We start from the raw sequence: 23,262 nt of genomic DNA, 5'->3' as shown, positions 1-23,262 counted from the left end.
CAGAAAGTTTTACAGAGTATAAAGAATAAAGTCAGACAGAAAAGCAAACAAACAAACAAAACAGGGCTTACATTGCAGGACATTATGCAAATGTTTAAAGAGAGGTAAGCGCTGAGCAGTAAAATCCGGCACTGGCCGGGAACTCTGTCCAATGGCAAGATAATCAGAAAAAGGCTGCCTGATGTTGAAAAATTTGGTAAGATTGCCCATCATGCCATACTGGATTTTCTCCATGTGCAGTACACAGGTGAGGTCAGATAGCCAGGTCTTGAACTGGGGCACAGTGTCAGACTTCCAGAGATTTAATATCACTTTCTTAGCAATTACCATACCATACATGATAGTGCTCTGCACAGAGAGACTTTGATTATATAAAGATAGAGAATACCCAAATAATGCTATCTCAGGGTCCGGTTTGAACACACAGCCATACATTCCAGAAACCAGTTGAATATCTCACACCAAAAGGTATACAGCCTTGGACATGTCCAAAAAAGGTGGGCCAGGGAGCCCTCAGCAGACTTTCAGCAATCACACAGAGAAGCAGTGGTGGACAAAGTAAACAGCTTCATTACTTAAGTCAAAGTAGAGATACTCCTGGTCAAATATTACTCCAATTCCAGTAAAAGTTGCTCTTTCAGATTATTACTTGAGTTAAAGCACTGAAGAACCTGATTTTAAAAATACTTAAGTATTCAAAGTACTTCTTGAAAAATCTCAAAAAATTGTCAATTCTCAAAGCATGAGTGCAGTCAAGAGTACATAGGAGTACATTCGGATACATCATGTGTATCCAGAAACCATTACTTGAAATCTCAAAAAACTATACCATGGAATAAAAACAGAAACTAAGTTACTCCAAGCACAGACAACTTAGTTTGAAATGTTACATCTGGAATGAAACTAACGTTACGTAGCTCAGTACAGTCTCAGGTTGGACAGGGAATTTTTGTATGTTTGGGCTGAGTGGGTAACAGTGTGAACATTTCAAATGATACGTATCATTCTTCATTTCAAAAACCTCAAACACGGGCTGAAGATATGGCCATGGGAGCTCAGGTGGAGAATTATAGCCATCATTACCACCTCTAAATGAACTGCCTGATCTGAGTGAAATCTGCTCTGTGTTTGCTCCACGTTCAACCATGGAGACATTTTACTGTCTTAGGATCAGATTTCAGAAAAGAGAAGGAAATTCATGAGCTGACTTCAAAGATAAAGTAGTGAGTAGGCTAACTAGAGCACTGATAGCAATGTAGTGGAGTAAAAGTAAGAAGTCTCCCCAAAAAATAATACTCAAGTAAAATACAGATACTCAAAAAATGTACTAAAGTACTGTACTCAAGTAAATTTATTTTGTTACTGTCCACCACTGCAGGGAAGAGGTTGTGGGGTAATTCCCCCTCCCCCCTGAGTAGGCTACACCACTGTTATGAGGGAGGATGGAAATTTGAGACGCGGTATGTGAAGCGGAAGTTTAGCCTGTTCCTCCTCGCGACTGGGACACAGGGACACACCCATCGACAAAGTTTGTAGTGGACTCCATTGCAGTCTTCTGCTAGTTTTCCACTTTTCCTGTGTTCAGCTCTGCAACATGCCGTCCACCGTAAAGAGCCTCAAAATCACATATAATCCTATTAATGAGCAAAATACATTTACGAGCGGCGACTGGGTCACCGGCCAGGTTTCGCTGGAGGTGGCCAAAGACTGCGAGATAGACTCTCTGATGGTCCAATTTAAAGGGAAAGCCGAGGTGATGTGGACAGAGAGGCACGGTCAAGTTACTGTTGTGTACCACTCCAAGGACAAGTACTTCAGTATTAAACATTACTTTATTCGTGACAAAAATGCGGAAGGTACGTTGAAATATAACTGCATGTCTTCGTCGTTCTTTGATTCTGCTGGTTTGAGTTCATTTGTGGACACCGTGTCCACACCATGGTCCACACCATGGTCCACACACGGCCAAGCGATACGTGTTATGGCATGAAAGCATAGACTACATACTTTTCACCCTGGATCAGATGCAGACGCAGAGATAGCCTACAGATCATTTGTGTTTGAAGTGATCAATTAAACACTATTACTTAAATGTAGTCTATATTACAGTCAGTGGTGGACAGTAACAGAGTAAATTTACTTGAGTACTGTACCTAAGTACTTTTTTTGAGTATCTGTTCTTTACTTGAGTATTACTTTTGGGGGGAACTTATTACTTTTACTCCACTACATTCAGAAGACAATTATTGTACTTCACTACATTTCTACCAATGCTCTAGTTACTCACTATATTTACTTTGAAGTCAGCTCATGAATTTCCTTCCCTTTTCTGAAATCTGATCCCTAAGACAGTAAAATGTGTTTGTGTAGTTCCATTTGTCTCAGTGGTTTAGTCATACCTGTATATCGTGCATCTCCATGGTTGAACGTGGAGCAAACACAGAGCACATTTCACAAAGATCAGGCAGTTCATTTAGAGGTGGTAATGATGGCTATAATTCTCCACCTGAGCACCCATGGTCATATCTTCAGCCCGTGTTAGAGGTTTTTGAAATGAAGAATGATACGTATCATTTGAAATGTTCTCCCTGTCTCTGCCAAAACATACACAAATTCCCTGTCCAACCTGAGACTGTACTGAGCTACGTAACGTTAGTTTCATTCCAGATGAACATTTCAAACTAAGTTGTCTGTGCTTGGAGTAACTTAGTTTCTGTTTTTATATCATGGTATCGTTTTTGAGATTTTAAGTAATGGTTTCTGGATACACATGATGTAACTGAATGTATTCCTATGTATTCTTGAATGCACTTGTGTATTTTGAAAATACAACGTTTTGAGATTTTTAAGAAGTACTTTGAATACTAAGTATTTTTAAAAGCGAGTACTTCAGTACTTTAACTCAAGTAATAATCTGACAGAACAACTTTCACTTGTATTGGAGTAATATTTGACCAGGAGTATCTTTACTTCGTCTTAAGTAATGAAGCTGTGTACTTTGTCCACCACTGATTACAGTAGGCTAAACCTTGGATTCACCTGTTTTGTTTTGTTTTGTTTTATTTTGTTCCTTTACAGTTTGGAAACTGGTAGCTTAATAAAACACAAAATAAAGGCTAGGCTTAAACAAGCATTATGCTTCTGCCTATGCCTTTTCAGCATCAGTCATCACTTGATACATTACTGGTGCTTTGTTGAAAGTACTGGTACTATGAAAATTGTGTTGTGTATGATGACCGAATAACACAATACTACTACTTCTACCACTAAATTATCACCTGGTTTAAAGATATGAATACAAATAGACCTATTTGGAGTCATTGATGTTATTGAAAGATTGGCTAAGCACGCATTCTTATTAGTCATTAGTCATAATTTAAATGACTGCCCCATCAACTCATTTTGGACTGTTTTTCTTTGGGCTTTTGAATTGTGATGCATGTCTTTTCACAATTTTCTGTCATTTTTAAGACCAAATGTTTAAAAAATCAAGAATTTGCTTTCAAATCATTGTTCTGAAATTCTCTCCAGAAGATGACAACGAAACTCTCCTTATAAATCAGAGCGGCGAAACGTGTAAGTATTGCGACTTTTCATGGGGTGAACCCTTTAGAAACATTACAAGAGCAAATAATTAGATGTAGTTGGCAATTTTGTTAACAGTTTTGCATTTTTTTCCTGCTTTTTAGACAGCAGTGTTGTTGCTCCAGGATGCCATGTTTACCCATTCTCCTTTCAGATCCCTTACCCGTAAGTAATAGTTTTTCCTAGCAGCGTTTGCTGTACTTAGATCCTTAAGCTATGAAAACATGGTACTTGTAAATAAATATCTTAATATGTTAATATTGAGTTTTCCAGGCTTTTATTTTTTGTGTTTATACTGCTCGGGATCCTCGTCTCTTCTCATATCCATCTGTCCCTCTGCAGGAGCATGCCCTCCTCCTTTACTGGCTCAGTTGGGAAAATTTACTACACACTGAAAGCCAAGCTGAGCAGATCCATGAGAATTGCCCAGAAAGATAAAATTCGGATCAACTATGTGACGAATGTCATCACGTACAACGACCTTGACATAATGGTATGTGCTGAGCTTTGTTGTCATTCCTGTTTCTCTTACAGGGAAACATATGCATTTGGCTTGTTTGCAGCTGTTCAGTGGCTGAAGTCTGGCCCCTGAACAGCTGTTTAGCACCTACAAATATGTGCATTGAGCAGTGTGCACAACCCCCAATGCCTCCAGGTAAATGTTTTCTTTACCTTTTTTCTGTTTTCAAAAACTACAACTCGCTCAGTCAGTAAAAAATATAAATATTGATCATATGTCTGAGTACACTCCTTGGATTGGCTCATTAGGTTCACTAGGTTCACCAGACACTGAAGGTGGATATTTGAAATCTTGGAGTATAATTGTATTTTTTTACATTTTACTCTGTTTTTTATTAATTAATTAATTTCTCTGCTCTTCTTTCAGGCACCGCAGCATGACTCCAAGGACAAGAAAATGAAGCTTTTCACATCAGGATCTGTAGCCATGGATGTTAAACTTGAGAAAACAGGCTACTCCCAAGGTGAGAGCTGTAGAAGTAATATTGACATTTAAAAGTCTTATACCAAGAGTGGTTTATCTTTTACTGTTCATTTTGCAGGAGAGGGGTTAAAAGTTATGGCCTGCATTGAGAATAACTCGTCTCGTGAGATCAAGCCCAAGTACTGTGTGTACAGGAAGCACAGCTTCTTTGCAGATGGCAAAAGAAGAGTCTGCACAAAAGACCTCTTAAAGGAAGTGGGAGAGCCCATCCCTCCTTCTACCAATGTGAATGTTTCAAAAGTCATTCCAATCCCCCATGATGCTGAGCCCTCCATCCACAACTGCAGTATCATCACAGCGGAACATAGACTCAGGGTAAGCGCTTTTTTCCTGAGAAGTGTTAAAAACTTCATATGTGTATAACAGTTTTCCAACTCTTTACTGCTTAGAAGGCAGATAATCTAACTATTTAAATTAGACTTGGACTTAGTTTTAAATTATTCACCAAATAAATGGCATCAGATAGATTGTGATAAAGGTCAGTGCATTTCTTAGTCATAAGTGTAAAGTGTCATAAGACAAAGGTCTTATGACACTTTACATAAAGAACAGGAAAGAAGAAGGAAGAAACATGTTTTAAAAAAAACTAAACATGTCAGACTTCTGTAATAGCACAACTGAAATAAAAAGTGGTGGAATATTATTTGTGAGTATACCTACATATCTAAATATGTTTCCCTGCTTTCTGACCTCTTACAGGCATTGAAGCTTTAGCCCAGCCCCCCCCCCTCTCTCTCAATTCAATTCAATTCAAATTTGCTTTATTGGCATGAACAACGAGATGTTATTGCCAAAGCACATAAATTCATACAGTACATTATATGTATTCACAACACACTACACTCACCATATATACATTAATCACACACCATATTCATTACATATTATATTCATCACATACATATCAACCATATATTCCATATTTTATATGCATTAATGAACGATGGTGTCACCTATACAGCATATCTCAATGTCCTCACCCGATGCGGCGTGCTCACAAAACCTCCACCCAAAATCAAACACCATGGGATGGTGCGTCCCTCAGGCTGTGACAGGCAGACACATATTTAGCAGCCAGAGGAGCTGCTGACCCTTCCCCCAGGAGAACTGACAGTTTCTCTTCTGGGGTTAATGTTGGGAAGTTTGGTACCATTTTAGTAATTTCCCTGTAGTGGGCATCTCTTAGAAAAGAGAACTTGCTGCAGTGGAGGAGGAAGTGCATATCTGTCTCTATGCCCCCTGTAGAGCAGTGAGCACATAGATGCTCCTCTCTGGGCAGCCATGTCTGTCTGTGTCTCCCTGTCTCTATAGCCAGTTGCAGGTCACTCAGCCTGTATTTGGTCAGCATACGTCTTTGTTTTGTATCTCTGACACTGTACAGATATTCAGATAATTTATAATCACGGTTTAGGGTCAAATAACAATTCATCCTACTCTGGGTCTTTGTTTGGTTTCTCCAGTGTTCTAAATACAGATCTTTGGAGTGCTTTGTGATGAGTTTAATTTGGTTGTGTTTTGGATCAGTGCTGATTGGAGTCTGGCTGATTAGCTTCCTCACCAGCTGACTAAGGGGACAGTTTTCAGGGTTCAGCTCTTGGGTTTTTAGTGCTTTATATTGAAGTGAGTCTTTTGGGCTTAAATTTAGATGGGTCCAAAATTTGATTGCCCGTTTCTGAATGTTTAATAGTAATGGGAAACTTCCCAGTTCTCTCTCTCTCTCACTCCCTCCCTCCCTCCCTCCCTCTCTCTCTCAGTTTGCCAAAGGAGTTGGCTAAGCTTAAACAATGTTTATGACTGTATTACATTTCTGGTTGTATAGTTATAATATTTTTTTTGCAGGTCTATCTCGATGTTAAATATGCTTCAGATCCAGAGATCAAATTCCCCATTGTCATCATGCCAGCCTCTCAGGTTCCTGCTGTGGCAGCAACACCTTCTGCTTCAGCCTTTGGATTTGAACCATATGGAAACACAAACCCACCACAATGGGGCTATGTACCGCCACAACCACCAGTAGCACCGCAATCCCTGGATCTTCCACCTCCTTATGGAGCACATGGAATGTACCCACCTTTGACAGATTTTGGTCATAAATATCAGTGAAAAGGAACCTGTTAAACAATCGTCGAGTGTTGCTAAAGTGTGAGGAATGCCTGTCCTCATCACTTACAGGTGGCACTCTGAATTCAGGTCAGTTAACCAGTTGGCAATAATTAACCTTGGGGAACAAAACAGTTAATTTAAGCATTTTATGGCAAGGAATCTCTCTAAAGACTGAAGTCATCAGGGTTATTTCAGGTATGGCCAAAGAATCACAAAATGTTACACCATGGACAAGGTGAGGCCACTTCCAAGGTGTTGAATGTCTTATAGAAGCTGCTACTTGATTGCCTTATGGACATCAGGAAACCAAACACATTTCAAGCTCATTTCACACTAGTGACAGAAAGTCAGAATCTCATTACCTTTGCAGGTTCACTATGACCATTTTTTTAAATACATCTCTTTCAAAAATCCCAAATGTATGGTAGTGCAAAACATAGCTACTGGATTTATTGCATCCTAAACTATTTGAAGATAAGCTGCATACCTAAGTGTCTTTTCAAAAGTTTTTTTATAACTGATCTAAAATGAACTATTGTTATGTGTACAAGAAAAACATTTCCTACTTTCTGAATGGGTAATAATCACTTTCCTTTTTCTTTTTGTACAAGGTGAAATACATTAACTTGAGATGCAAATCATCTTTGTAATAGAATGCTATTATGTGTAACTGTTGAAACATTGTTTGTATTGTAATGAGTTATGAAGTTGTGACTCAATATAGCCATTATTGTCAGTTACATTTCTCGTATGTAGTCTGAAAATACATTTTTGTATTTGTTTTTCAAGTATCTGATATTCAAGTGCTTGCTCCTTTAATTTCATGCTATATTGAGAGTAGGTTAGTGTTTCAGACAACAAAAAAATGACTGAATAAAAGGAAAATATAGAATAGTGGCTGCTGTAAACAATCCAGGTTAAACTGGTTTACTGTAATCCTGTAAAAAAAAAAGAAAACGTGTTGACAGACCTGTTATTAAATGATATGTTGATGCAAAAATGTCTGTGTGTTTATTGTTTCCTTTGTTTCAGTTATTATTTATTATAACGTATTGCTTTGTAACAGTAACAAAGTAAATTTACTTGAGTACTGTACTTAAGTATCTGTACTTTACTTGAGTATTATTTTTTGGGGAACTTATTACTTTTACTCCACTACATCTGAAAGACAAATATATTACTTTTGACTCCAGTCCGTTTCTATCAGTGCTCTAGTTACTCACTACTTTTGCTTTGAAGTCAGCTCATGAGTTTTCTTTTCTTTTCTGAAATCAGATCCCAAAGACCGTAAACTGTTTGTGTACTTGCGTGTGGTTTTCTAAATGGTGTAGCTGTACCTCAGTTGAGCATAGAGCAAATGCAGATCAAAGGTTATTCAGATCAGTCCGTTCATTTAGTTGTGGTAATGATGGCCGAGAAGGAGGATGATTCTCTACCTGAGCACCACAGCCCTATTTTAAACCCTCTTTTGAGGTTTCTGAAATAAAGAATGATTCGTATAATGATTCTAGATGAACATTTTAAACTTGTCTCAGCTTGTAGTAACTTAGTTTATATGTCATGGTATACTTTTAAGATATGAAATAATGTTTTCTAGGTAAACATAACATAGCAGAATGTACACATGCATTCTTGCCTGCACTCATGCTTTGTGAGTATACGACCTGAGATATTTTAAAAAGTACTTTGAATACTTCAGTATTTACAAAAGTGAGTATTCCAAGACTTTAGCTCATGTAATAATTTGACGGAACAACATTCACTTGTATTGGAGTAATGATCTATACTTTGACTTAAGTACTGAAGCCGTGTACTTTGTCCACCACTGTTCTTCAGAGTAGATTAGGGATCACTTTAGCCCCTGTCAGCATGGTAAACATTTTGACATGCTTTGGAACTATGCTTTTTTACCTTTGTGCTCAAATTAAATATTACCTATCAGCATCTGTTTAGAGTATACAGAGGCTTGGTTCGTCTAGCTGTCCTTTAATTTAATGACTTTGGCTGGAAAATTACAAATGTATGCCTTTTGTATCTCATGTCCGATCCAATCAGAGTGGTTCATTATCATTATTGTCTCAAAAAAATACTCTCCATAATTAAGTCTGAGGATTATCTTATGTACCTGCAACATTTTTTGAAGATAAGGATGGAGCTTTTGCTTGTAAGAAAGCTAGTGAAACACTTTGTAATGTTTCAACATTTCCTCTCCCCTCCTGTGTTCTTTCTTCAGCTTTAACTTCCTTTGTAAAATCCACTTATGTCATATATCAAGTGGAAAACCTGACAACTCAAACTTTTGTTGACATGATTGGAAAATACCTCATGTGACACATTGGGTAAGCATAACATGTGATGGTCATAAACCAAGTTCAACAGGTTGATCACAGGCTACTATCACTCCACCCACTGAGATGTTTTTAATAGAAGAATTTCACAACTTGCTTTACTTTGCTTTCATTCAGTTGCAATTCAAGCTGGTTAACATTTTTTTTAAACTGTGGTTAGTTTTCAGGGCTGGATGCCTTTTCCACTCATTGTCACTGTGTCCATGTGGCTCACCTACTGTATGTATGAGTAAACAGGAAAAAAAAACAGGTTCCACAAGTTCTGCATGCACGAGACCTGATAAAAGCAGACCAGAGCAGCTGTTTAGGGTTCACATAGTGTGAGTTTGCCCTGGTGGTTGCAGGGATTTTGATTTACTATTGAGTATTGTGGAAAAAAATGACCATCAAAAATTTTTCGATTGAATATGACGCGATCAACAGCAGGAACATCTTTACAAATGGAGATACCATGAATGGAAGAATCATCGTGGAGGTCTCTAAGGAAACTAAAGTTCAGGCGCTTACTTTCATAGGAATGGGAAAAGCTGTGGTGTGCTGGAGTGAACATTATGGACAGTATCATCATCATGTGTACAGGTCTAGTGAGAAATACTATGAAGTCAAACATCACATCTTAAGAGAGGCAAGACAAGATGGTAACGTATGAAATCAATATCATTCTTAGCTGATATTTTGGATAATGAACTCTATCTAATTCACAGCTCAAAGACGTAACATACTTTGTTTCCAGGCACTGATGTTATCGGGAAAGGAAGACATGTCTTTCCCTTTGCCTTCACAATTCCTGACAGGTGCCTATGCTTTACTTATTATTCCTATTTAAGGTAGTTTGTTTTTTCTTCAGTTGAATACACGTTTTATTATTGTATTTGACAGAAAAATCCCCTCAACATTCAAAGCCTCCATTGGAAAAATTGTTCACAAAGTCAAGGCAGAGCTGAAACAGTCAATGAAGCTGACAAAAAAGGCCAAATCACACTTCACATTTGTGTCCAAAGCAGACATGGACACACCAGGACTGATGGTAAGAAATCATTCATCTTTAAAAATGTAACTTTCACAACCCAATGTTGTCTAAGCAGAAAAGACAAGCTGCCTTACATTGTGGTGGGCGTCTGTTTTCCAGGAACCTCAGTACAGTTGCAAGGATAAATCTGTGAAAGCTTTTGGCTCTGGAAGCGTTTCAATGGATGTTCACACCAAGCACATGGGATACATGCAAGGTAATAATGAAGTTTGAAAGAGGTTACCCTATCCGTGAGTGATTTTGACATACTGTCGCTCTCTTTGAGTGGAAACAGCTCTCTTTATTTTCATAAGCAGGTATATCAGGTTTGACTTATGAATGCATACAACAGCGTAACATTCTTCCGAAGAGGAACAATCTGGTTTGATAACACTTTAACTCCTCCCTGACTCTGCACTGCAGGGCTTGTTTTGGAGGAGCTCCGAGAGGAGGATGGGAGGGGTTAGACGGAGTCCTGAAGACATGCTACATTCAAATTCATGCTAGTTTTCTGAGACAACCAACCTCAGCTTTAACAGGCAGTAGCTTTATTTGTATTTAAATGTAGCAAATTTCATTTTGTACGTGTTTATTTGGGACTTTGGGCATATATCTTATTTTTTCTACACCACATTAGGAAGATTTATGTGTTGCCACCAAGGGAGAGGTTCCGGTGGCTGGTGGTGAGGCTCTCAGCAGTGTGACTGCCCCCTGGTGGCTGGCTGCAGTATAGGTCAAAAAATCCGTCAAACTTAAAAAAATAAATACACGTCGTACGAATGTTTCTCACATCCGTATGCTGTGGTGATATGTAGTTAGTATTTGAGTGTTTTGTGTTCAAAGCCTCTTTTTCCTGAAAAGTTTCTTTTTCGTTTGTTATTAGAGTTTAAAAAACGGGGTTTTACTTCCGGGTTTCCTTTGATTCACAGCTGCCGTGGAGTGAAACTTCAAAGGACACACAGCGTCTTGTGACGTCACGCTGTAGGGTAGAGCTTATTACAGTGGCTTCACAGGCTCTGGCTGCACAATGGCGACGCCCAGGAGAGGGATTTTTCGGCTTCAGAACCGTACAACGGGAAGAGGCGGAGCAACGCTGTCCATTTTTATTTACAGTCTATGGTTGCCACCCTGTTGTGTTTCCTTTCAAAGTAAAAAGAATATACACAGGGTTATAACCACTGTATGATACTTGAATGATAGTTACTCAAGTACATAGTGAAGACAGAGATGATATATTCTATAAATGTATACTCCAGTTGCTCCTGTCTATGTTAGTACCTCAGTTGGGCCACCCCAGTTAAAAAAAATCTGGACACGCCCCTGCCTTCAGGGTAGATGTGGTGCAAAGTGCAGGGAGTGTGCAGGGCTTGAGACCCACAATTCATGGAGGGTTGAGAGAAGGATCTGTTTGTTCAGTGTGTTAAGGTGTCCAGCAGGACGTCAAGAGAAGACAGCGATGCTGCTTTAGCCTCATGATCTTGTTCGGATAAGGCTGGAAGCCTTGAAACAATTTTGGTGAGATTTAAAAAGGTTGGAGAGAGTTTCTTTAAGATGGAATGCTCAAACGTTTCTCAATGAAATAGAGGGAGAGAGCAGGTAAATCATCTTTGGTACAAGAGCAACCAAAAGTCAAGAGCTACACGCTTAAAATGGTAAAATGCTAAGGGCAGGTAGTTAGTAGTGGGAGGGTAAGCAGGGCTGTAATCACATTGAAAGAGACAGGCAAACTGAGGAAGAAGGTTCAAACTGAAGAGCATATACCTCATATCTTTATTAACAAAGGCAACTTTCTTCTATCTCACTGCTGTTGGTTTCTATGTCTCCATTTCACAGGAAAGGCTATTAAGGTCGTGGCTGAAATCAACAACCGCTCATCTCGTTCAGTGAAGCCCAAATTCACACTGTATGAGAAGAGGAGCTTCTTTGCACAGGGTCGCAGGAGAGTTAACACAAATGAGATCCTTAAGGACAAGATCGAGGCCATTGCTTCGTCTGGCAAAGAGACTGTGACCAAGGTGATCCCAGTCCCTAGGGAACTACCTCCCTCCATCCTGAACTGCTCCATCATCAAGCTGGAGTACAGACTGAAGGTAATGTTCACAGTCAAAAGCTAATTTTATGGCCTGTATTTCCACATTTCCTCTTTTCATTGTTCAGAATGTATTATTTCGACTTTTATTTTTTAAAGTATAAGACAATCCGACAATGAAAAGACATGTTTCAAAGGCAATAGCATTTTCTGTACTGAATGTTGATGAATCTACCATCTAAATGGCACTTTAAGTTTAAGACACTGTAATGAATATGGATGCAATGAATAACCTCAAGAGTAAACTATTGGAGACCTCTAGTGGCCAAACAACGGCATAAGGCAAAATAAGACTAGGTGGCTTGAACTACACTGGTACAAACTTCTTAATTATAATCACCAATTTCGTAACCATCTCACTTTGATTGTTTGTGGCAACGAACAAGGTTTGTCACACTCACAGGATTTAAGTAATAATTCAGACTTTGTTTGTTATTCGATGATAATATTGATACAAAGAAGAAGAAATCTAGAATTCAACGCTAAAAAGATAATCAACTCTGTTTCACAGATCCATCTGGATATCAAATGTGCTTCAGACCCAGAGATCAAACTCCCAATAGTTGTCCTCCCTGCCTCTGAAGCTTCTACTGTGAAACAACCACCTCCTTCTGCTGGTTTTGGATTTGAAGCTTACCCAAACCCAGCACCCTGGGGCATGACACCACAACAAATACCACCAAGATCTATGGATCCCCCACCTCCATATGGAGCTGCAGCAATGTACCCCCCTTTCACTACTGATGGACAATATAAGAATGCACTCTAAACATGAATCAGATTTATCATTGCACACAATTAACATGTAGGCATAAACAGCTTTACTCCTCAACAGCTGTTGACAAACGTGAATGTTGAACTTTGGTGTTGTTATCATTTGAATGCATGTTACACCTACTGTCTTAAGACAGTGTACATTACAGAGGAGGCAAAGCCAATGTATATTGATTACCAGATGTATTGGATACCCATGAAAATTGTACATAAAGTATCTAATAAAGTGCTTTTTACTTTTGTAAAAATAACTTTTCAACATTTAAGATTTAATTCTAAATCTTTGCACATGAAATATATGAGATTAACTAATAATTTGAAATAGGCCTGATTTAAGAACTTTTCCAGAAACTGTGACTTATCTTCCTGAATATTCTTTTTCATATTATCTAATAATATCACTATTTATTTTATTTAGGAAGACCGGGATCAGTTGTCGCCTGTTTTACTCTAAAGTCAATTACTCATGATGAATGTATCTTACAGTGGTCATTCCAAGATTAGAGGTGAGCTTGAAGCTGTGCATTGGAATGGGGTTTCCCTATAATTCTTAGAAATTAATTTAACAGCAAGTTATTAACCATTAAAGTCAGTCTGACATACTGTAACAAACAACCCCATCACAGGGTTAAGCCAGCAGCACCAAATTAGTTTTAAAATCAATGAAATCTCTTTAGTGCTCACCATTGCCCTTTGCATTTGTATGTTTATTTTATTTCTTTATGTCCAACTTTTTTCTTATCAAGTAGCAAACTAGAGTTAGTGTGAGACAACCAGCCCCACCTGACCTTTGGACAAAAATGTTATGCTAGCTCCTACATGGCTTTAGCTAGCTGGCATAACCTAGGGTCAAATCAAAGCTATTACGTCTGCTTTATAATAAATGCTTGAATTTGAAATGAGTACTAAACCTACACAAATACAAAAACAACATCTACCTGAAAAATTACTCTGACCCCTAAAAATACCAGAATGTCTTCTCACCTTAATTTTTTATGTCTGCTTCAAAAACTGACCAAACAGAAATGGCATCAGACCAAATGCTTGACATGAGCTCAATGACACAGTGCCCTATTGTTTGGATGTAGTAAGCATTGTGGCAACCAAAGGTGATAACAAATAATGTTTTGCTTCTTGTCATCACCTCGCTGATCAACCAAACATGTGACCACTAGCTCTCCCAATTAGCTCATAAATGCTACCAACTAAGGCAAGTTAGCTCCTGTTAACAGAAGAGAAAACTATGCAAAAAATAACTTTACATGAACCAACTATAGGCCACTGCTGAACATTAAGATGTTACAAAGACAAAGGTTAAGGATACGTAATCTCTGAGGTTTCACATGCTAACTACTGTGTGCTAACTAGCTTAATTCTGAGTTTGGATGCTCAGTTGAGGTAACAAGTGAGAGTCAACAAGTCTTGTCCATACCTTTCTGTATTTATTAGTCTTCTGATTTTGTTTACATAAATACTCTGTTAACAGTGCATACAGTAAAACTGCAAAGTTGCATAAAATGTAAGGTTTTTACTTCATATTTTCACGTCCTTTTTTTCTTTATGAGTTAATGGATTTTAAAAGTAAAGTTTTTGATAACCACGTGTGGCTAAATATTTTCCCCATTATTTATTTTTTGAAAATGTCACATTTAAGAAAAAATTTAAGCCTGAGCTTTGTTTGATTAAACTGTATCTTGTGTTCCAAGCCATCATTTCAATGTAGGAGTCAAAGTTTAAAGTCATTTCTGAAAATCTAATTGGTATTATCTTTTGTCATGGTGTATCTATATCTTAGTGTGGTTGGCCTAATATAGCCACCAGAGCTCCAGGATAGAGTTACCTGTTTGAAAGTGACACCTGCAGCACATGTCACCTGACCATATGTGTCACAGATACAGGTGGTTTTACAACTACATATACAAGCCTCTCTCATCAACCAAAAACCACTCTTCACAACAGCAGGAATCATTTCAAATCTGCTTTCTGTAAAATCATTGGATTTATTTTGCACCTGAAGAAGCTCATCCTTAAGGTTACCATTTAGGACCGTTCTAAGCTTATTTGATGTTGTCTTGTCATGACTGTGAAGCATCTCTCGGTGGATTACAACAAAGTGAATGAACGAGGCACCTTCTCTCCCGGGGACACCATATCTGGGAAGGTGACAGTGGTGACCAGCAAGGAGACTAAGGTGCAGTGTTTTGTTGTCAAAGCCAAAGGAAAAGCTAAGGTGGCATGGTCTGAACAAAATGGACAAGTCACAGAGGTTTACAGCGACAAAAAGAAATACTTTTACTTTGAACATATTATTCTTCAGGACAAAAACAAAGGCGACGGTGAGTATTGGCTCTCGTGGTAAAAACTGATGAACACTGAATGTTTGTATAAGAAGAAGTTACATTAAACTTTTTGTGTTTATCTTTAAGGTTCAGAAATCATGGGGCAAGGGAGAAACGTGTTTCCATTCAGCTTTGAGATCCCAAATACGTGTGTGCAAATACAACCTCACAGTTTACTATTAACACACTTCTTACAGATAATGACATATCTTTGATATTCATACCTATCTTTATTGTATCCTTGCAGAGATATGCCTTCGTCCTATGAGGGGAAATGGGGCAAAATTACATATAGCCTGCGAGCAAAGCTGACTCTGTCGATCTGGAGTGTCCACAAAAGCAAGACTGAGTTCCCTTTTCTGACCAAGTCTGAGTTCCCCTTTGCCTCTAAATCAGATATGATAATCATGGAACTCAAGGTGTGGGACTGATTATCCTAAATACTTAAATTTAGTTTAAGCATTCAGTTGTGTGTCATGTCAGGTTACCTAGCTTAGTCAATACTATCAGCCACCTTGGTGGACAATAAATATTTATTCTGATCTATAATATTCAACAATGCAGATAATAACAGCTATGTGATGCCTAGAGATTTGCTTTCCTGACTGTTTTATGTCCTTATGTATCAGGAGCAACAAAATGCGACCAGGATTTCCTTTCATGGCTTTGAAAAAGTTACCATGAATGTTACCTCTGAAAAAGTGGGATTGAAGCAAGGTAAAAGTATCCACTTTTAATATATATATTTTTCTCAATAGCCTTAACAGAAACATTAGTGATGTTTTATTTTTCTCCTTTGTATGAACAGGTGAAGCAATGGGGGTCTCTGTAGAAGTAATCAATGAAACAGCCCGCACAGTAACACCGAAACTCTACCTATGTGAGAAGCAGACCTTTGCTGCTCAGTCAAAGAGGATAGTGCACACAGATGAGAGCATGTTTGGGACTGGAGACACTGTTCCAGGTGGGACGAGCCAAACTATAACCAAAGTTCTCAGTATTCCTCCTCAGCTTCCCCCGACCTTCTTCAACTGTGGCATGATGAAGCTGGAGTACAGGTTCAAGGTATTGCTGTAGTTTTTACAGATTCTTTAAAAGATTATAAATTACATAATAAGGTAAAACTGAGTCATTTCTTTCTAACAAACACTCATACAAATACAATATCTGAGTAAGAGCATGTCCAGATGAAAAAGAGAATGAATGATGCCAAGAGTGCCACCTACTGGCTAAGTAAGAAATTAAGGGTCAGAGGGAGAGAGAGGTAGGCTTGTGTACACACTGGTGAAGGCTGGTGTTTGGAAAGGGAGTCAGATTACACCCCGACCTGTTCTGTTTTACCATCAACTCAGAAGAATCATCCAGGATTTTCAGAAAAACTGGTGTCATGACAGAGTCATAGATGTTTTTGAATAACATGAGTTGTGAATTGGTGCTGCATAAAAAAAGATTTAGTGATTGAAAAGAAGGCAGAAGTTTCTTATTGATGTAGTATCAGGTTCAGCATAGTTTTTGCAGTGTTTTTGTTGGATATTTGAAAACGAAAATCAAATTACTCGCTGAGCTCATTGCACATATTAAAAGTATTTTTTGTGTTTAAAGGTCACTCTTGATGGCTTTCCTGCAAGTGCTCCAGAGATCAAACTTCCTCTGGTCATTTTGCTGGGTTTGCCAAAACCTCATCAACAAAAACCAAAAAGATCCATCTGGTTCCGAAAGCTCCCTGGTTAAGAACAAGATGAAGAGCTAGTGCTGTGAATGCTGTATGACAACGCAGTACAATTAAAAGACTCAATTAAAAACAGAAGACTGTTCATCGTACTTTCTTTTAAAACAGAGATGATTTTACTTGTGCATAATAACACTACATTATTGGTTTGACTGGAGTGTCAGTGGTACCGAAGATATACTGCACATTTACGGAATTTTCTGTGATAGGATTGATGGAAGAGTTTGCAAATGGTACTGACGATGTATTGTAAATTTACAGAATTATCTGTTTTAGGGTTGACGGAAATGTCTGTAAACGGAAAGTGTACTGGTAATTTTCTGCCAGGACATTAAACAATATTTTACGGGTCTTTTTTCTTAGAATGTACCTTAAAAGGCTTAAGACTGTGCTTATTTAATAATCTCTTGTCCACTGGATGGAGATGCTTGTCACTTAGCAGTGTACCAGGAACTATTCATTTAAATGCAAGTGCTCTTATCCATTAGTCAGAATTCCAAAAATCTTTTTTAAAAAGCTTTATTTTAAGTACTGGCTCTGCATTGAAAACCTGATTTGGAAATATGATATGTGAATACATACTGTGTTTTTTGTTGTAGACAGTAAAGATAGATCTTGTTTGAACTACTCTACACAAAGGTAGTGCACTTCTCTTAACTATGTCTGATTTCATTTTTTGAATACCCTGTAAATATTTTTGTTAAATATTTGAGGGTTCAAGATGTTTTTTTCCCAGAAAAAGTTTTTTTAATGGAACTTGTGAGATGTTTCAAGGGAAACTGGCCTGTTGTGTCTGCAAACAATTAATGGACATGTGAAACTGAAAAAAGAACCCAACAAGAAAGTTTTCTGTTAGTGTTCATAGGGTACTAAAAGTAAAAATGAGTGCATAGCACAGCATTTACTTTCAACGTCACATTGTTTTTAATGTTTGCTGGATATTTTTGCTTATTAAAACGTTACTTGTACTGTGTAAAATGTAGCACAACAGTGATTACTATTTACAGTACCGAGTATATCAGTATTCAGACTTTGTACAGGCGAAAATAAAGCTGTATTTTGATCTTTGCTAAAATAGTTGTAGTATAGTTGTATGTAGTATGTAGTATGTAGTATGTAGTATAGTTAAAATAATATCTCTTTTTCTAATTGAAGGAAAGGCGTCTTTCCTTTGAGATACTTTTTATTTGAATGGATACAGTATAGAAATACAGATACAGAACAATTAACATTTAAGTATTTATTCATCATCTCCTCTCAATCATGACTGCTTGGAATGGACATTCAAACATCCCAGCAGAGAGAAAAACAATGAATCAGAGAGGGCTGAGAATTAGATGTTTGGCAACTCTCACGCTCATCCCTGTCCACAGACTCATTTTGCAACAGAGGGAAGCATTGAACAAAGGCACATTCATGAGTCTAACAGTAAATGTGTTGCCCAACCAGTGGTTCTTAAGTGAAACCAGGCCCATGTTCTCGTCAGAGAGTCAGTGATTTCTCACTGCCCAGGAGGGAAACATGTTGAGAACAGAGCAGTTTATGGTGGGGATCCATCCTGGAATCATTAGATCTGGCTATTGTGACACCAGAGAGCACACCCACCTACCAAAGAAAGAGAGAAAAGAGTTTGGATCCAATGTAAATTTAAGGCTTCACAATGTCACGTTCATCTTTGAAGACAGAAGAAATACTCTATGTTCTCCTGAGAAAATAAAGTCACTAACGCATAACGCTGAAACACAGGCTTCAGATTCATCTGTTCTGCTGCACATGTCCTCAGCAGTCAGCACTGCGTGGGAACTACAAAATCAAACTCATACTTTAGCTCACATCTGCTGCAATTGACTTGTCATCATGTGTCACTTGAGCCTGTTAGAAAATGTATTAATATTTGACTGGAAGCGCAGAAAATGTGATACAAATAATATGCTTGGAAACAGCTTCTAATGTATCAATTACTGTAATCACTTTGATAGCATAATGACTATGTGGGTAAAGAAAGATTGACAGCCATGACATAACTAAGCACATGTTGGAAATACAGGGTCTTATTGCTGTGTGACTGAGTAGAACAGGACAGACATTTGCGGAGTGGTTTCATGCAGCAGAGTACACTGTGCATATTTAGCTCATTCTGCCTCCTACACCTGCATAAAGCTATCTGCAAAGCAGCAGTGAGATTCGTGTTCTTCAGTAATCAGAGTAGAAACTTTCAGTGTGATTTGGTGTGATGCAGAAAGCAGTGTGACAGATTCCTCTCATCCCTGAGCCTTACACCTGCATGACGGAATCTCCAAAGCGGCAGCTTTATGTCAGTCTTTTAATTTTTGTCGATGTCTTGGATGTGGTAATGCAAAGCCTGCCTGGTAACCAGTCTGGCTCCATGTACAGTGTGCAGGCTGTCAAACAGCCAGCTCTCCCTGTTAACAAATACACACACACACACACACACACAAATACACACACACACACACACACACACACACACACACACACACACACACACACACTCACTCACCACAGCCTTGCCTGGTTTTGCAGAAGGGGTAAGGAGGTGTGGCCTCTGGCACCTCCTACCTCCGTAGCCAGAGCGAGTACCATGACAACCATGCGGGCCTGCTGGCGACTCCCTGTCTTCATCGGCCACGGTTGCCATGGTAACTCCCCAAAGGGGCTCCTGCAGATCAGTGGGACGGCCGTCCAGTTGACTAACCCTCTCCCAGCTGGGGAACGGCTGAGGAAAAGGGAGAGAGCAGAGTGGTGGGGAAGGGGGGATGTAGTAATATGTGTGTGGCTGAGTGTGTGTACGTGTGTGTGTGTGTGTGTGTGTGTGTGTGTGTGTGTGTGTGTGTGTGTGTGTGTGTGTGTGTGTATGTGTGTGTGTGTGTTAGAATGTGTAGGATGGCACAGCAGAGCCTGAGGAGAAAGAGAGAGATTGACAGCGTGCTAAAGAGGGAGAGAGGAACGAGAGAGACCTCAGGAGGAGACACAGGAGACCAGTAGTCTGACCTCCTGAAGCGGCATATCTCTGCCTACATGCAGCCGCTAGCTTGCTAGTCTGATAACCATGTGGACAGAGAAGCTTTGAAGAAATACACAGTGTCTAAACTAACAACAGATTTCTCACTCATAGTTCTTCGCTCTAGGGATTTAAGTAATTGCGCAAATACTTACTGACTCAATTCAAATAATTGTGCTAACCCTGTACCAATAAGACACAAATATTCCACTCAAAAGTGTGTTCGTGCCATCTTTCTTCTGTTTTCCAATCATGTCAGTAACAAGTACCACTTTTTGGGGTTTGGACTGAGTGTAATAGAGCCACAGATGGCTGTGGGTCTGTGGTGCGGTTGGAGAAAGAGATGGCATCACTAGGTCCGCTGGCTGCAGAGTACTGAGGGGCTTTTTCTGCTCTCTAATTACTCCAAGCTGTGTCCCCTTCAAGGCCCAGAGAAGCGCAGACTTTCATGGATGCGAGGAAGCAGGGGCATCCAAAGCTGAGCCTGTTCTCTAACAAAATTCACTCAATGTTCAAATTCCATTCTCATGTTTTTTTTCTTTTAATGTGAACTAATGGTAGTTCATTCTTTCATAATACATAAAGATACAAGAGATTTGGATAAGTACATCATACTGTAGTTTTTATTCTGGAAAAGGAGAGAGATAAACTTCCCATAGTAAACATTTTCAGTTCTACTTTAAGTGCAGAAAAAAGTGATTTCTTCTTTTTCATATAAAAACCTTTTCATTATTTTAAATGTATAAAAAAGTGACACAAGGCAATTCTGTCAGTGTTACAGTAGGCAAGTTGCCAAAAACATTCTACACTAATTCAAATGATCTACAGTCTCTTTTTATTTTCTCTATTATGCGTGCAATAATACTTCTATCCTAAAACTATCTCTACATAAAGTGAGTGACTATATTGTGCACTTGTAGTGGTAACCTTTGGAATTACAAATAGTTTTACTGTTTAAAAAATCCCTCGACACAAGTTGTTCAATTACACAAAGGATATTAAAAAAAATCAGTTCATTTTTATTTATGAAACTCAGAGAAGCATCCTCCCCTGCATAGGTGGACGTTGCATATCTTGCAGCCAAAGACACTCTCATGCCTCAGTCCCTTGTTGGTGCAGTTCCTGCAGCGACGGGAGCGCTCTGACATGCGCTCCAGGCGGTGTCCGTACTCTATGGGTGAATCTGCGTGTCTTTTGCGGGCCGCTCGCTCCATGCCTCTTGCCCCTTGGTAGTCTCCGATCAGCTGCTGCGCCAGGCGAACACGGTAGTGGCGTTGGGTGAACTGCTTGCCATTGAAGCCTGCTGGTGGTGTTCCTCCTCTGCTCTCCCTTTGGATAATGTAGGCGTTGACGATGCACAGATTGACGTAAAACCACAGAAAGTAGCGCCACCACTTCTTGCAGGGCCTGCCAACCTGGTAGCACTCCCTCAGCTGGTCACACAGGTCGACACCCCTCATGTTCTCCTGGTACAGCAGCAAGGGCAGAGGTCGAGGGACACCAAAAGACAAACCTGAGGCCTCTATGCTGTCACTCTCAACCTCCCCATCTGTCTCACGCTGCTGCTGGCATGGACTGATACCCACAATCCCCGGAGCAGAGTTGGTGGAGAGGCAGCTAACCACTTTGACATCCCTCGTCACCGTAGCAACCAGGTTTCCACGCTGGCACTGGTAAAACTCACCTTGGGCCAGCTTCCCAACATTACAAGGGCGTAGGACTTCAGGGTAACCTTTTCGTCCTGGCTGGGTGGGCCCACAGGCATAGAGTCCGTCCCTTAACAGCCGCTGCATAAGGGGCACTGAAGTGAAGAAGCTGTCCATGAAGAGGTGGTGGTACTGACCCTCCAGGCCACGGACCAAGGAGGCCACCACCCTGTAGCCCAGGATGACTGCTGCCTCATCTTCACTAGGCTTTCCTACATAGATCTTTGCTCTGTGGCAGTAACCAGAGCGGGAGTCACACAGCATCCACACTGTCAGCCCCTTCCTGAGGGGCTTGGAGGGCATGTACTGGGTGGGGGAGAACCTTCCTTTCATCACAATGGCACACTTGTCTATGGTCAAACAGCGATTGGGTGTGTATGCATCCCACATAGTGTTCTCCACCACATCAAGGAGAGGTCTGACTTTGAAGAGGGCATCATACCCTCGCTCTCCTCGCACAGGCTCAGACTCGCGGTCACACAGCTGCAGGTACTGAGTGAGTTTTTCAAATCGCCTGGCTGTCATAGTTTTTTTGAAGCCTGCATTTCCAATGAAAATGTCACTGGCCCAGTACATGCCAGTGTCTGGAAGCTGATTGATGCCCATAAGAATGTTCAGACCTACATAAGCTCTCATCTCCCTCACATCAGTGGGGTGCCAATGGGGGTCTGATTTCCCACTTCTCCTCTGCCGATAGAGGGCGTATTTGTTTGTTTGTTCCACCATGTGTTCAAAAAGAGAATCTGGGAAGAGTATCCGGAAATAGTCACGGGTGTCAGCATCGTCCCCCAGCGAGTGCTGAGGGCCGCTGACAGCAGAGAAAGGCTCGATCGAAATTACCTGGTCAGGTTCGCCCCAGAAGTCCGGAGAAGTGCAGTCCTCGTCCAAGTCTTCTTCAAAGCTGAAAAAACTCCTGCGCTCCTCCTCCTCCAAATCGGAGAAATCAATATCCGAGTCGTTTGAGTTGCTATCGGAGTAGTTAGTGGAGGTAGAATAATAACAGTCCTCTGCGTACTCTTCCTCGTCGTGCTTGAACCCATTACTCCCAGTCACCAGAATTATGTTGCAGCCTCCTCCTGCGATGAAGCTGGCCGCGTCTGCAGCCTCCGCCGCGGCTGCTGCTGTGCTCGTGAATCCATTCTCCCCCTCGCCGTCCTCCTCCTCCTCCTCCTCTTCCCGCACTCCGTCTTCCTCGTCCGAGTCTGGCTTTCTGTACGGAATTTCAAACCACTTCACATCGGCTGAAAGATTAAGTGGAGTGTCTTGGCTGTCGCACACCGTGGTACTTTCTGTGTCCGCGCTAGTTTCCAAAATAGTAAAAAGCTCTCTCCCTTTTCTTGCCGTCGCCATGTCGGGGTATTAAAGTGCCCCTGCATGAGTCTTTTTATGTATATTTTTCCAACGTGGGGGAGTAATCGCACAAACCGGTCATCCGAAATGAACTGATGTGCACTTAAAGGCAGCCTCTTCTCCAAAAACTTGCTGGTCGCGGACCTATGCGGCGTCTATAAGCCTGATTCTCATTGTTTCCGCTCCTGGGTTTTCTGGGCTTTGT

At 40.0% G+C, this 23,262-nt stretch overlaps 4 protein-coding genes across 5 annotated transcripts; 3 read left to right on the top strand and 1 right to left on the bottom strand.

The window, feature by feature from the left end:
* The first annotated feature begins 1,435 nt into the window (after positions 1 to 1,435).
* On the top strand, positions 1,436 to 7,691 carry LOC117818966 (arrestin domain-containing protein 3-like). Of its 2 annotated transcripts, none has more exons than XM_034692129.1 (7): positions 1,436 to 1,856; positions 3,535 to 3,576; positions 3,690 to 3,750; positions 3,928 to 4,078; positions 4,472 to 4,568; positions 4,647 to 4,903; positions 6,428 to 7,691. In XM_034692129.1, the coding sequence occupies exons 1-7, from the start codon at positions 1,595 to 1,597 to the stop codon at positions 6,689 to 6,691; spliced, it is 1,134 nt and encodes a 377-aa protein (XP_034548020.1). In that variant the 5' UTR covers positions 1,436 to 1,594; the 3' UTR covers positions 6,692 to 7,691. The 2 variants fall into 2 exon arrangements, with proteins under 2 accessions (XP_034548020.1, XP_034548019.1); XM_034692128.1 differs by having other exon boundaries at positions 1,438 to 1,856; positions 3,532 to 3,576.
* Positions 7,692 to 9,418: 1,727 nt separating this feature from the next.
* Positions 9,419 to 13,162, top strand: LOC117818967 (arrestin domain-containing protein 3-like). Its single transcript, XM_034692130.1, has 6 exons — positions 9,419 to 9,677; positions 9,773 to 9,833; positions 9,919 to 10,066; positions 10,169 to 10,265; positions 11,882 to 12,138; positions 12,649 to 13,162. The coding sequence occupies exons 1-6, from the start codon at positions 9,419 to 9,421 to the stop codon at positions 12,904 to 12,906; spliced, it is 1,080 nt and encodes a 359-aa protein (XP_034548021.1). The 3' UTR covers positions 12,907 to 13,162.
* Positions 13,163 to 14,988: 1,826 nt separating this feature from the next.
* Positions 14,989 to 17,515, top strand: LOC117818608 (arrestin domain-containing protein 3-like). Its single transcript, XM_034691559.1, has 6 exons — positions 14,989 to 15,247; positions 15,338 to 15,398; positions 15,498 to 15,669; positions 15,880 to 15,967; positions 16,059 to 16,315; positions 16,853 to 17,515. Exons 1-6 carry the CDS (start codon positions 14,989 to 14,991, stop codon positions 16,979 to 16,981), a joined length of 966 nt encoding a protein of 321 aa, XP_034547450.1. The 3' UTR covers positions 16,982 to 17,515.
* A 3,505-nt stretch (positions 17,516 to 21,020) lies between these two features.
* LOC117818607 (piggyBac transposable element-derived protein 4-like) lies at positions 21,021 to 23,057 on the bottom strand. Its single transcript, XM_034691558.1, has one exon. The coding sequence runs from the start codon at positions 23,055 to 23,057 to the stop codon at positions 21,021 to 21,023; it is 2,037 nt and encodes a 678-aa protein (XP_034547449.1).
* Between the last annotated feature and the right edge of the window lie 205 nt (positions 23,058 to 23,262).

The sequence above is a fragment of the Notolabrus celidotus genome, chromosome 9, assembly GCF_009762535.1.
Source record: "Notolabrus celidotus isolate fNotCel1 chromosome 9, fNotCel1.pri, whole genome shotgun sequence".
Lineage (NCBI taxonomy): Eukaryota > Metazoa > Chordata > Actinopteri > Labriformes > Labridae > Notolabrus > Notolabrus celidotus.
This window is presented reverse-complemented; position numbering and strand designations above follow the sequence as displayed.

Bases quoted from the DNA above. Each gene is read 5' to 3' on its own strand.
- LOC117818967 (XM_034692130.1), top strand. From the start codon at position 9,419: ATGACCATCAAAAATTTTTCGATTGAATATGACGCGATCAACAGCAGG. The intron at 9,678-9,772 runs GTAACGTATGAA...CTTTGTTTCCAG, and splicing joins AAGAGAGGCAAGACAAGATG to GCACTGATGTTATCGGGAAA. The intron at 9,834-9,918 runs GTGCCTATGCTT...TGTATTTGACAG, and splicing joins GCCTTCACAATTCCTGACAG to AAAAATCCCCTCAACATTCA.
- LOC117818607 (XM_034691558.1), bottom strand. From the start codon at position 23,057: ATGGCGACGGCAAGAAAAGGGAGAGAGCTTTTTACTATTTTGGAAACT.
- LOC117818608 (XM_034691559.1), top strand. From the start codon at position 14,989: ATGACTGTGAAGCATCTCTCGGTGGATTACAACAAAGTGAATGAACGA. The intron at 15,248-15,337 runs GTGAGTATTGGC...TTTATCTTTAAG, and splicing joins GGACAAAAACAAAGGCGACG to GTTCAGAAATCATGGGGCAA. The intron at 16,316-16,852 runs GTATTGCTGTAG...TTGTGTTTAAAG, and splicing joins AGCTGGAGTACAGGTTCAAG to GTCACTCTTGATGGCTTTCC.
- LOC117818966 (XM_034692128.1), top strand. From the start codon at position 1,595: ATGCCGTCCACCGTAAAGAGCCTCAAAATCACATATAATCCTATTAAT. The intron at 1,857-3,531 runs GTACGTTGAAAT...AATTCTCTCCAG, and splicing joins TCGTGACAAAAATGCGGAAG to AAGATGACAACGAAACTCTC. The intron at 4,904-6,427 runs GTAAGCGCTTTT...TTTTTTTTGCAG, and splicing joins CAGCGGAACATAGACTCAGG to GTCTATCTCGATGTTAAATA.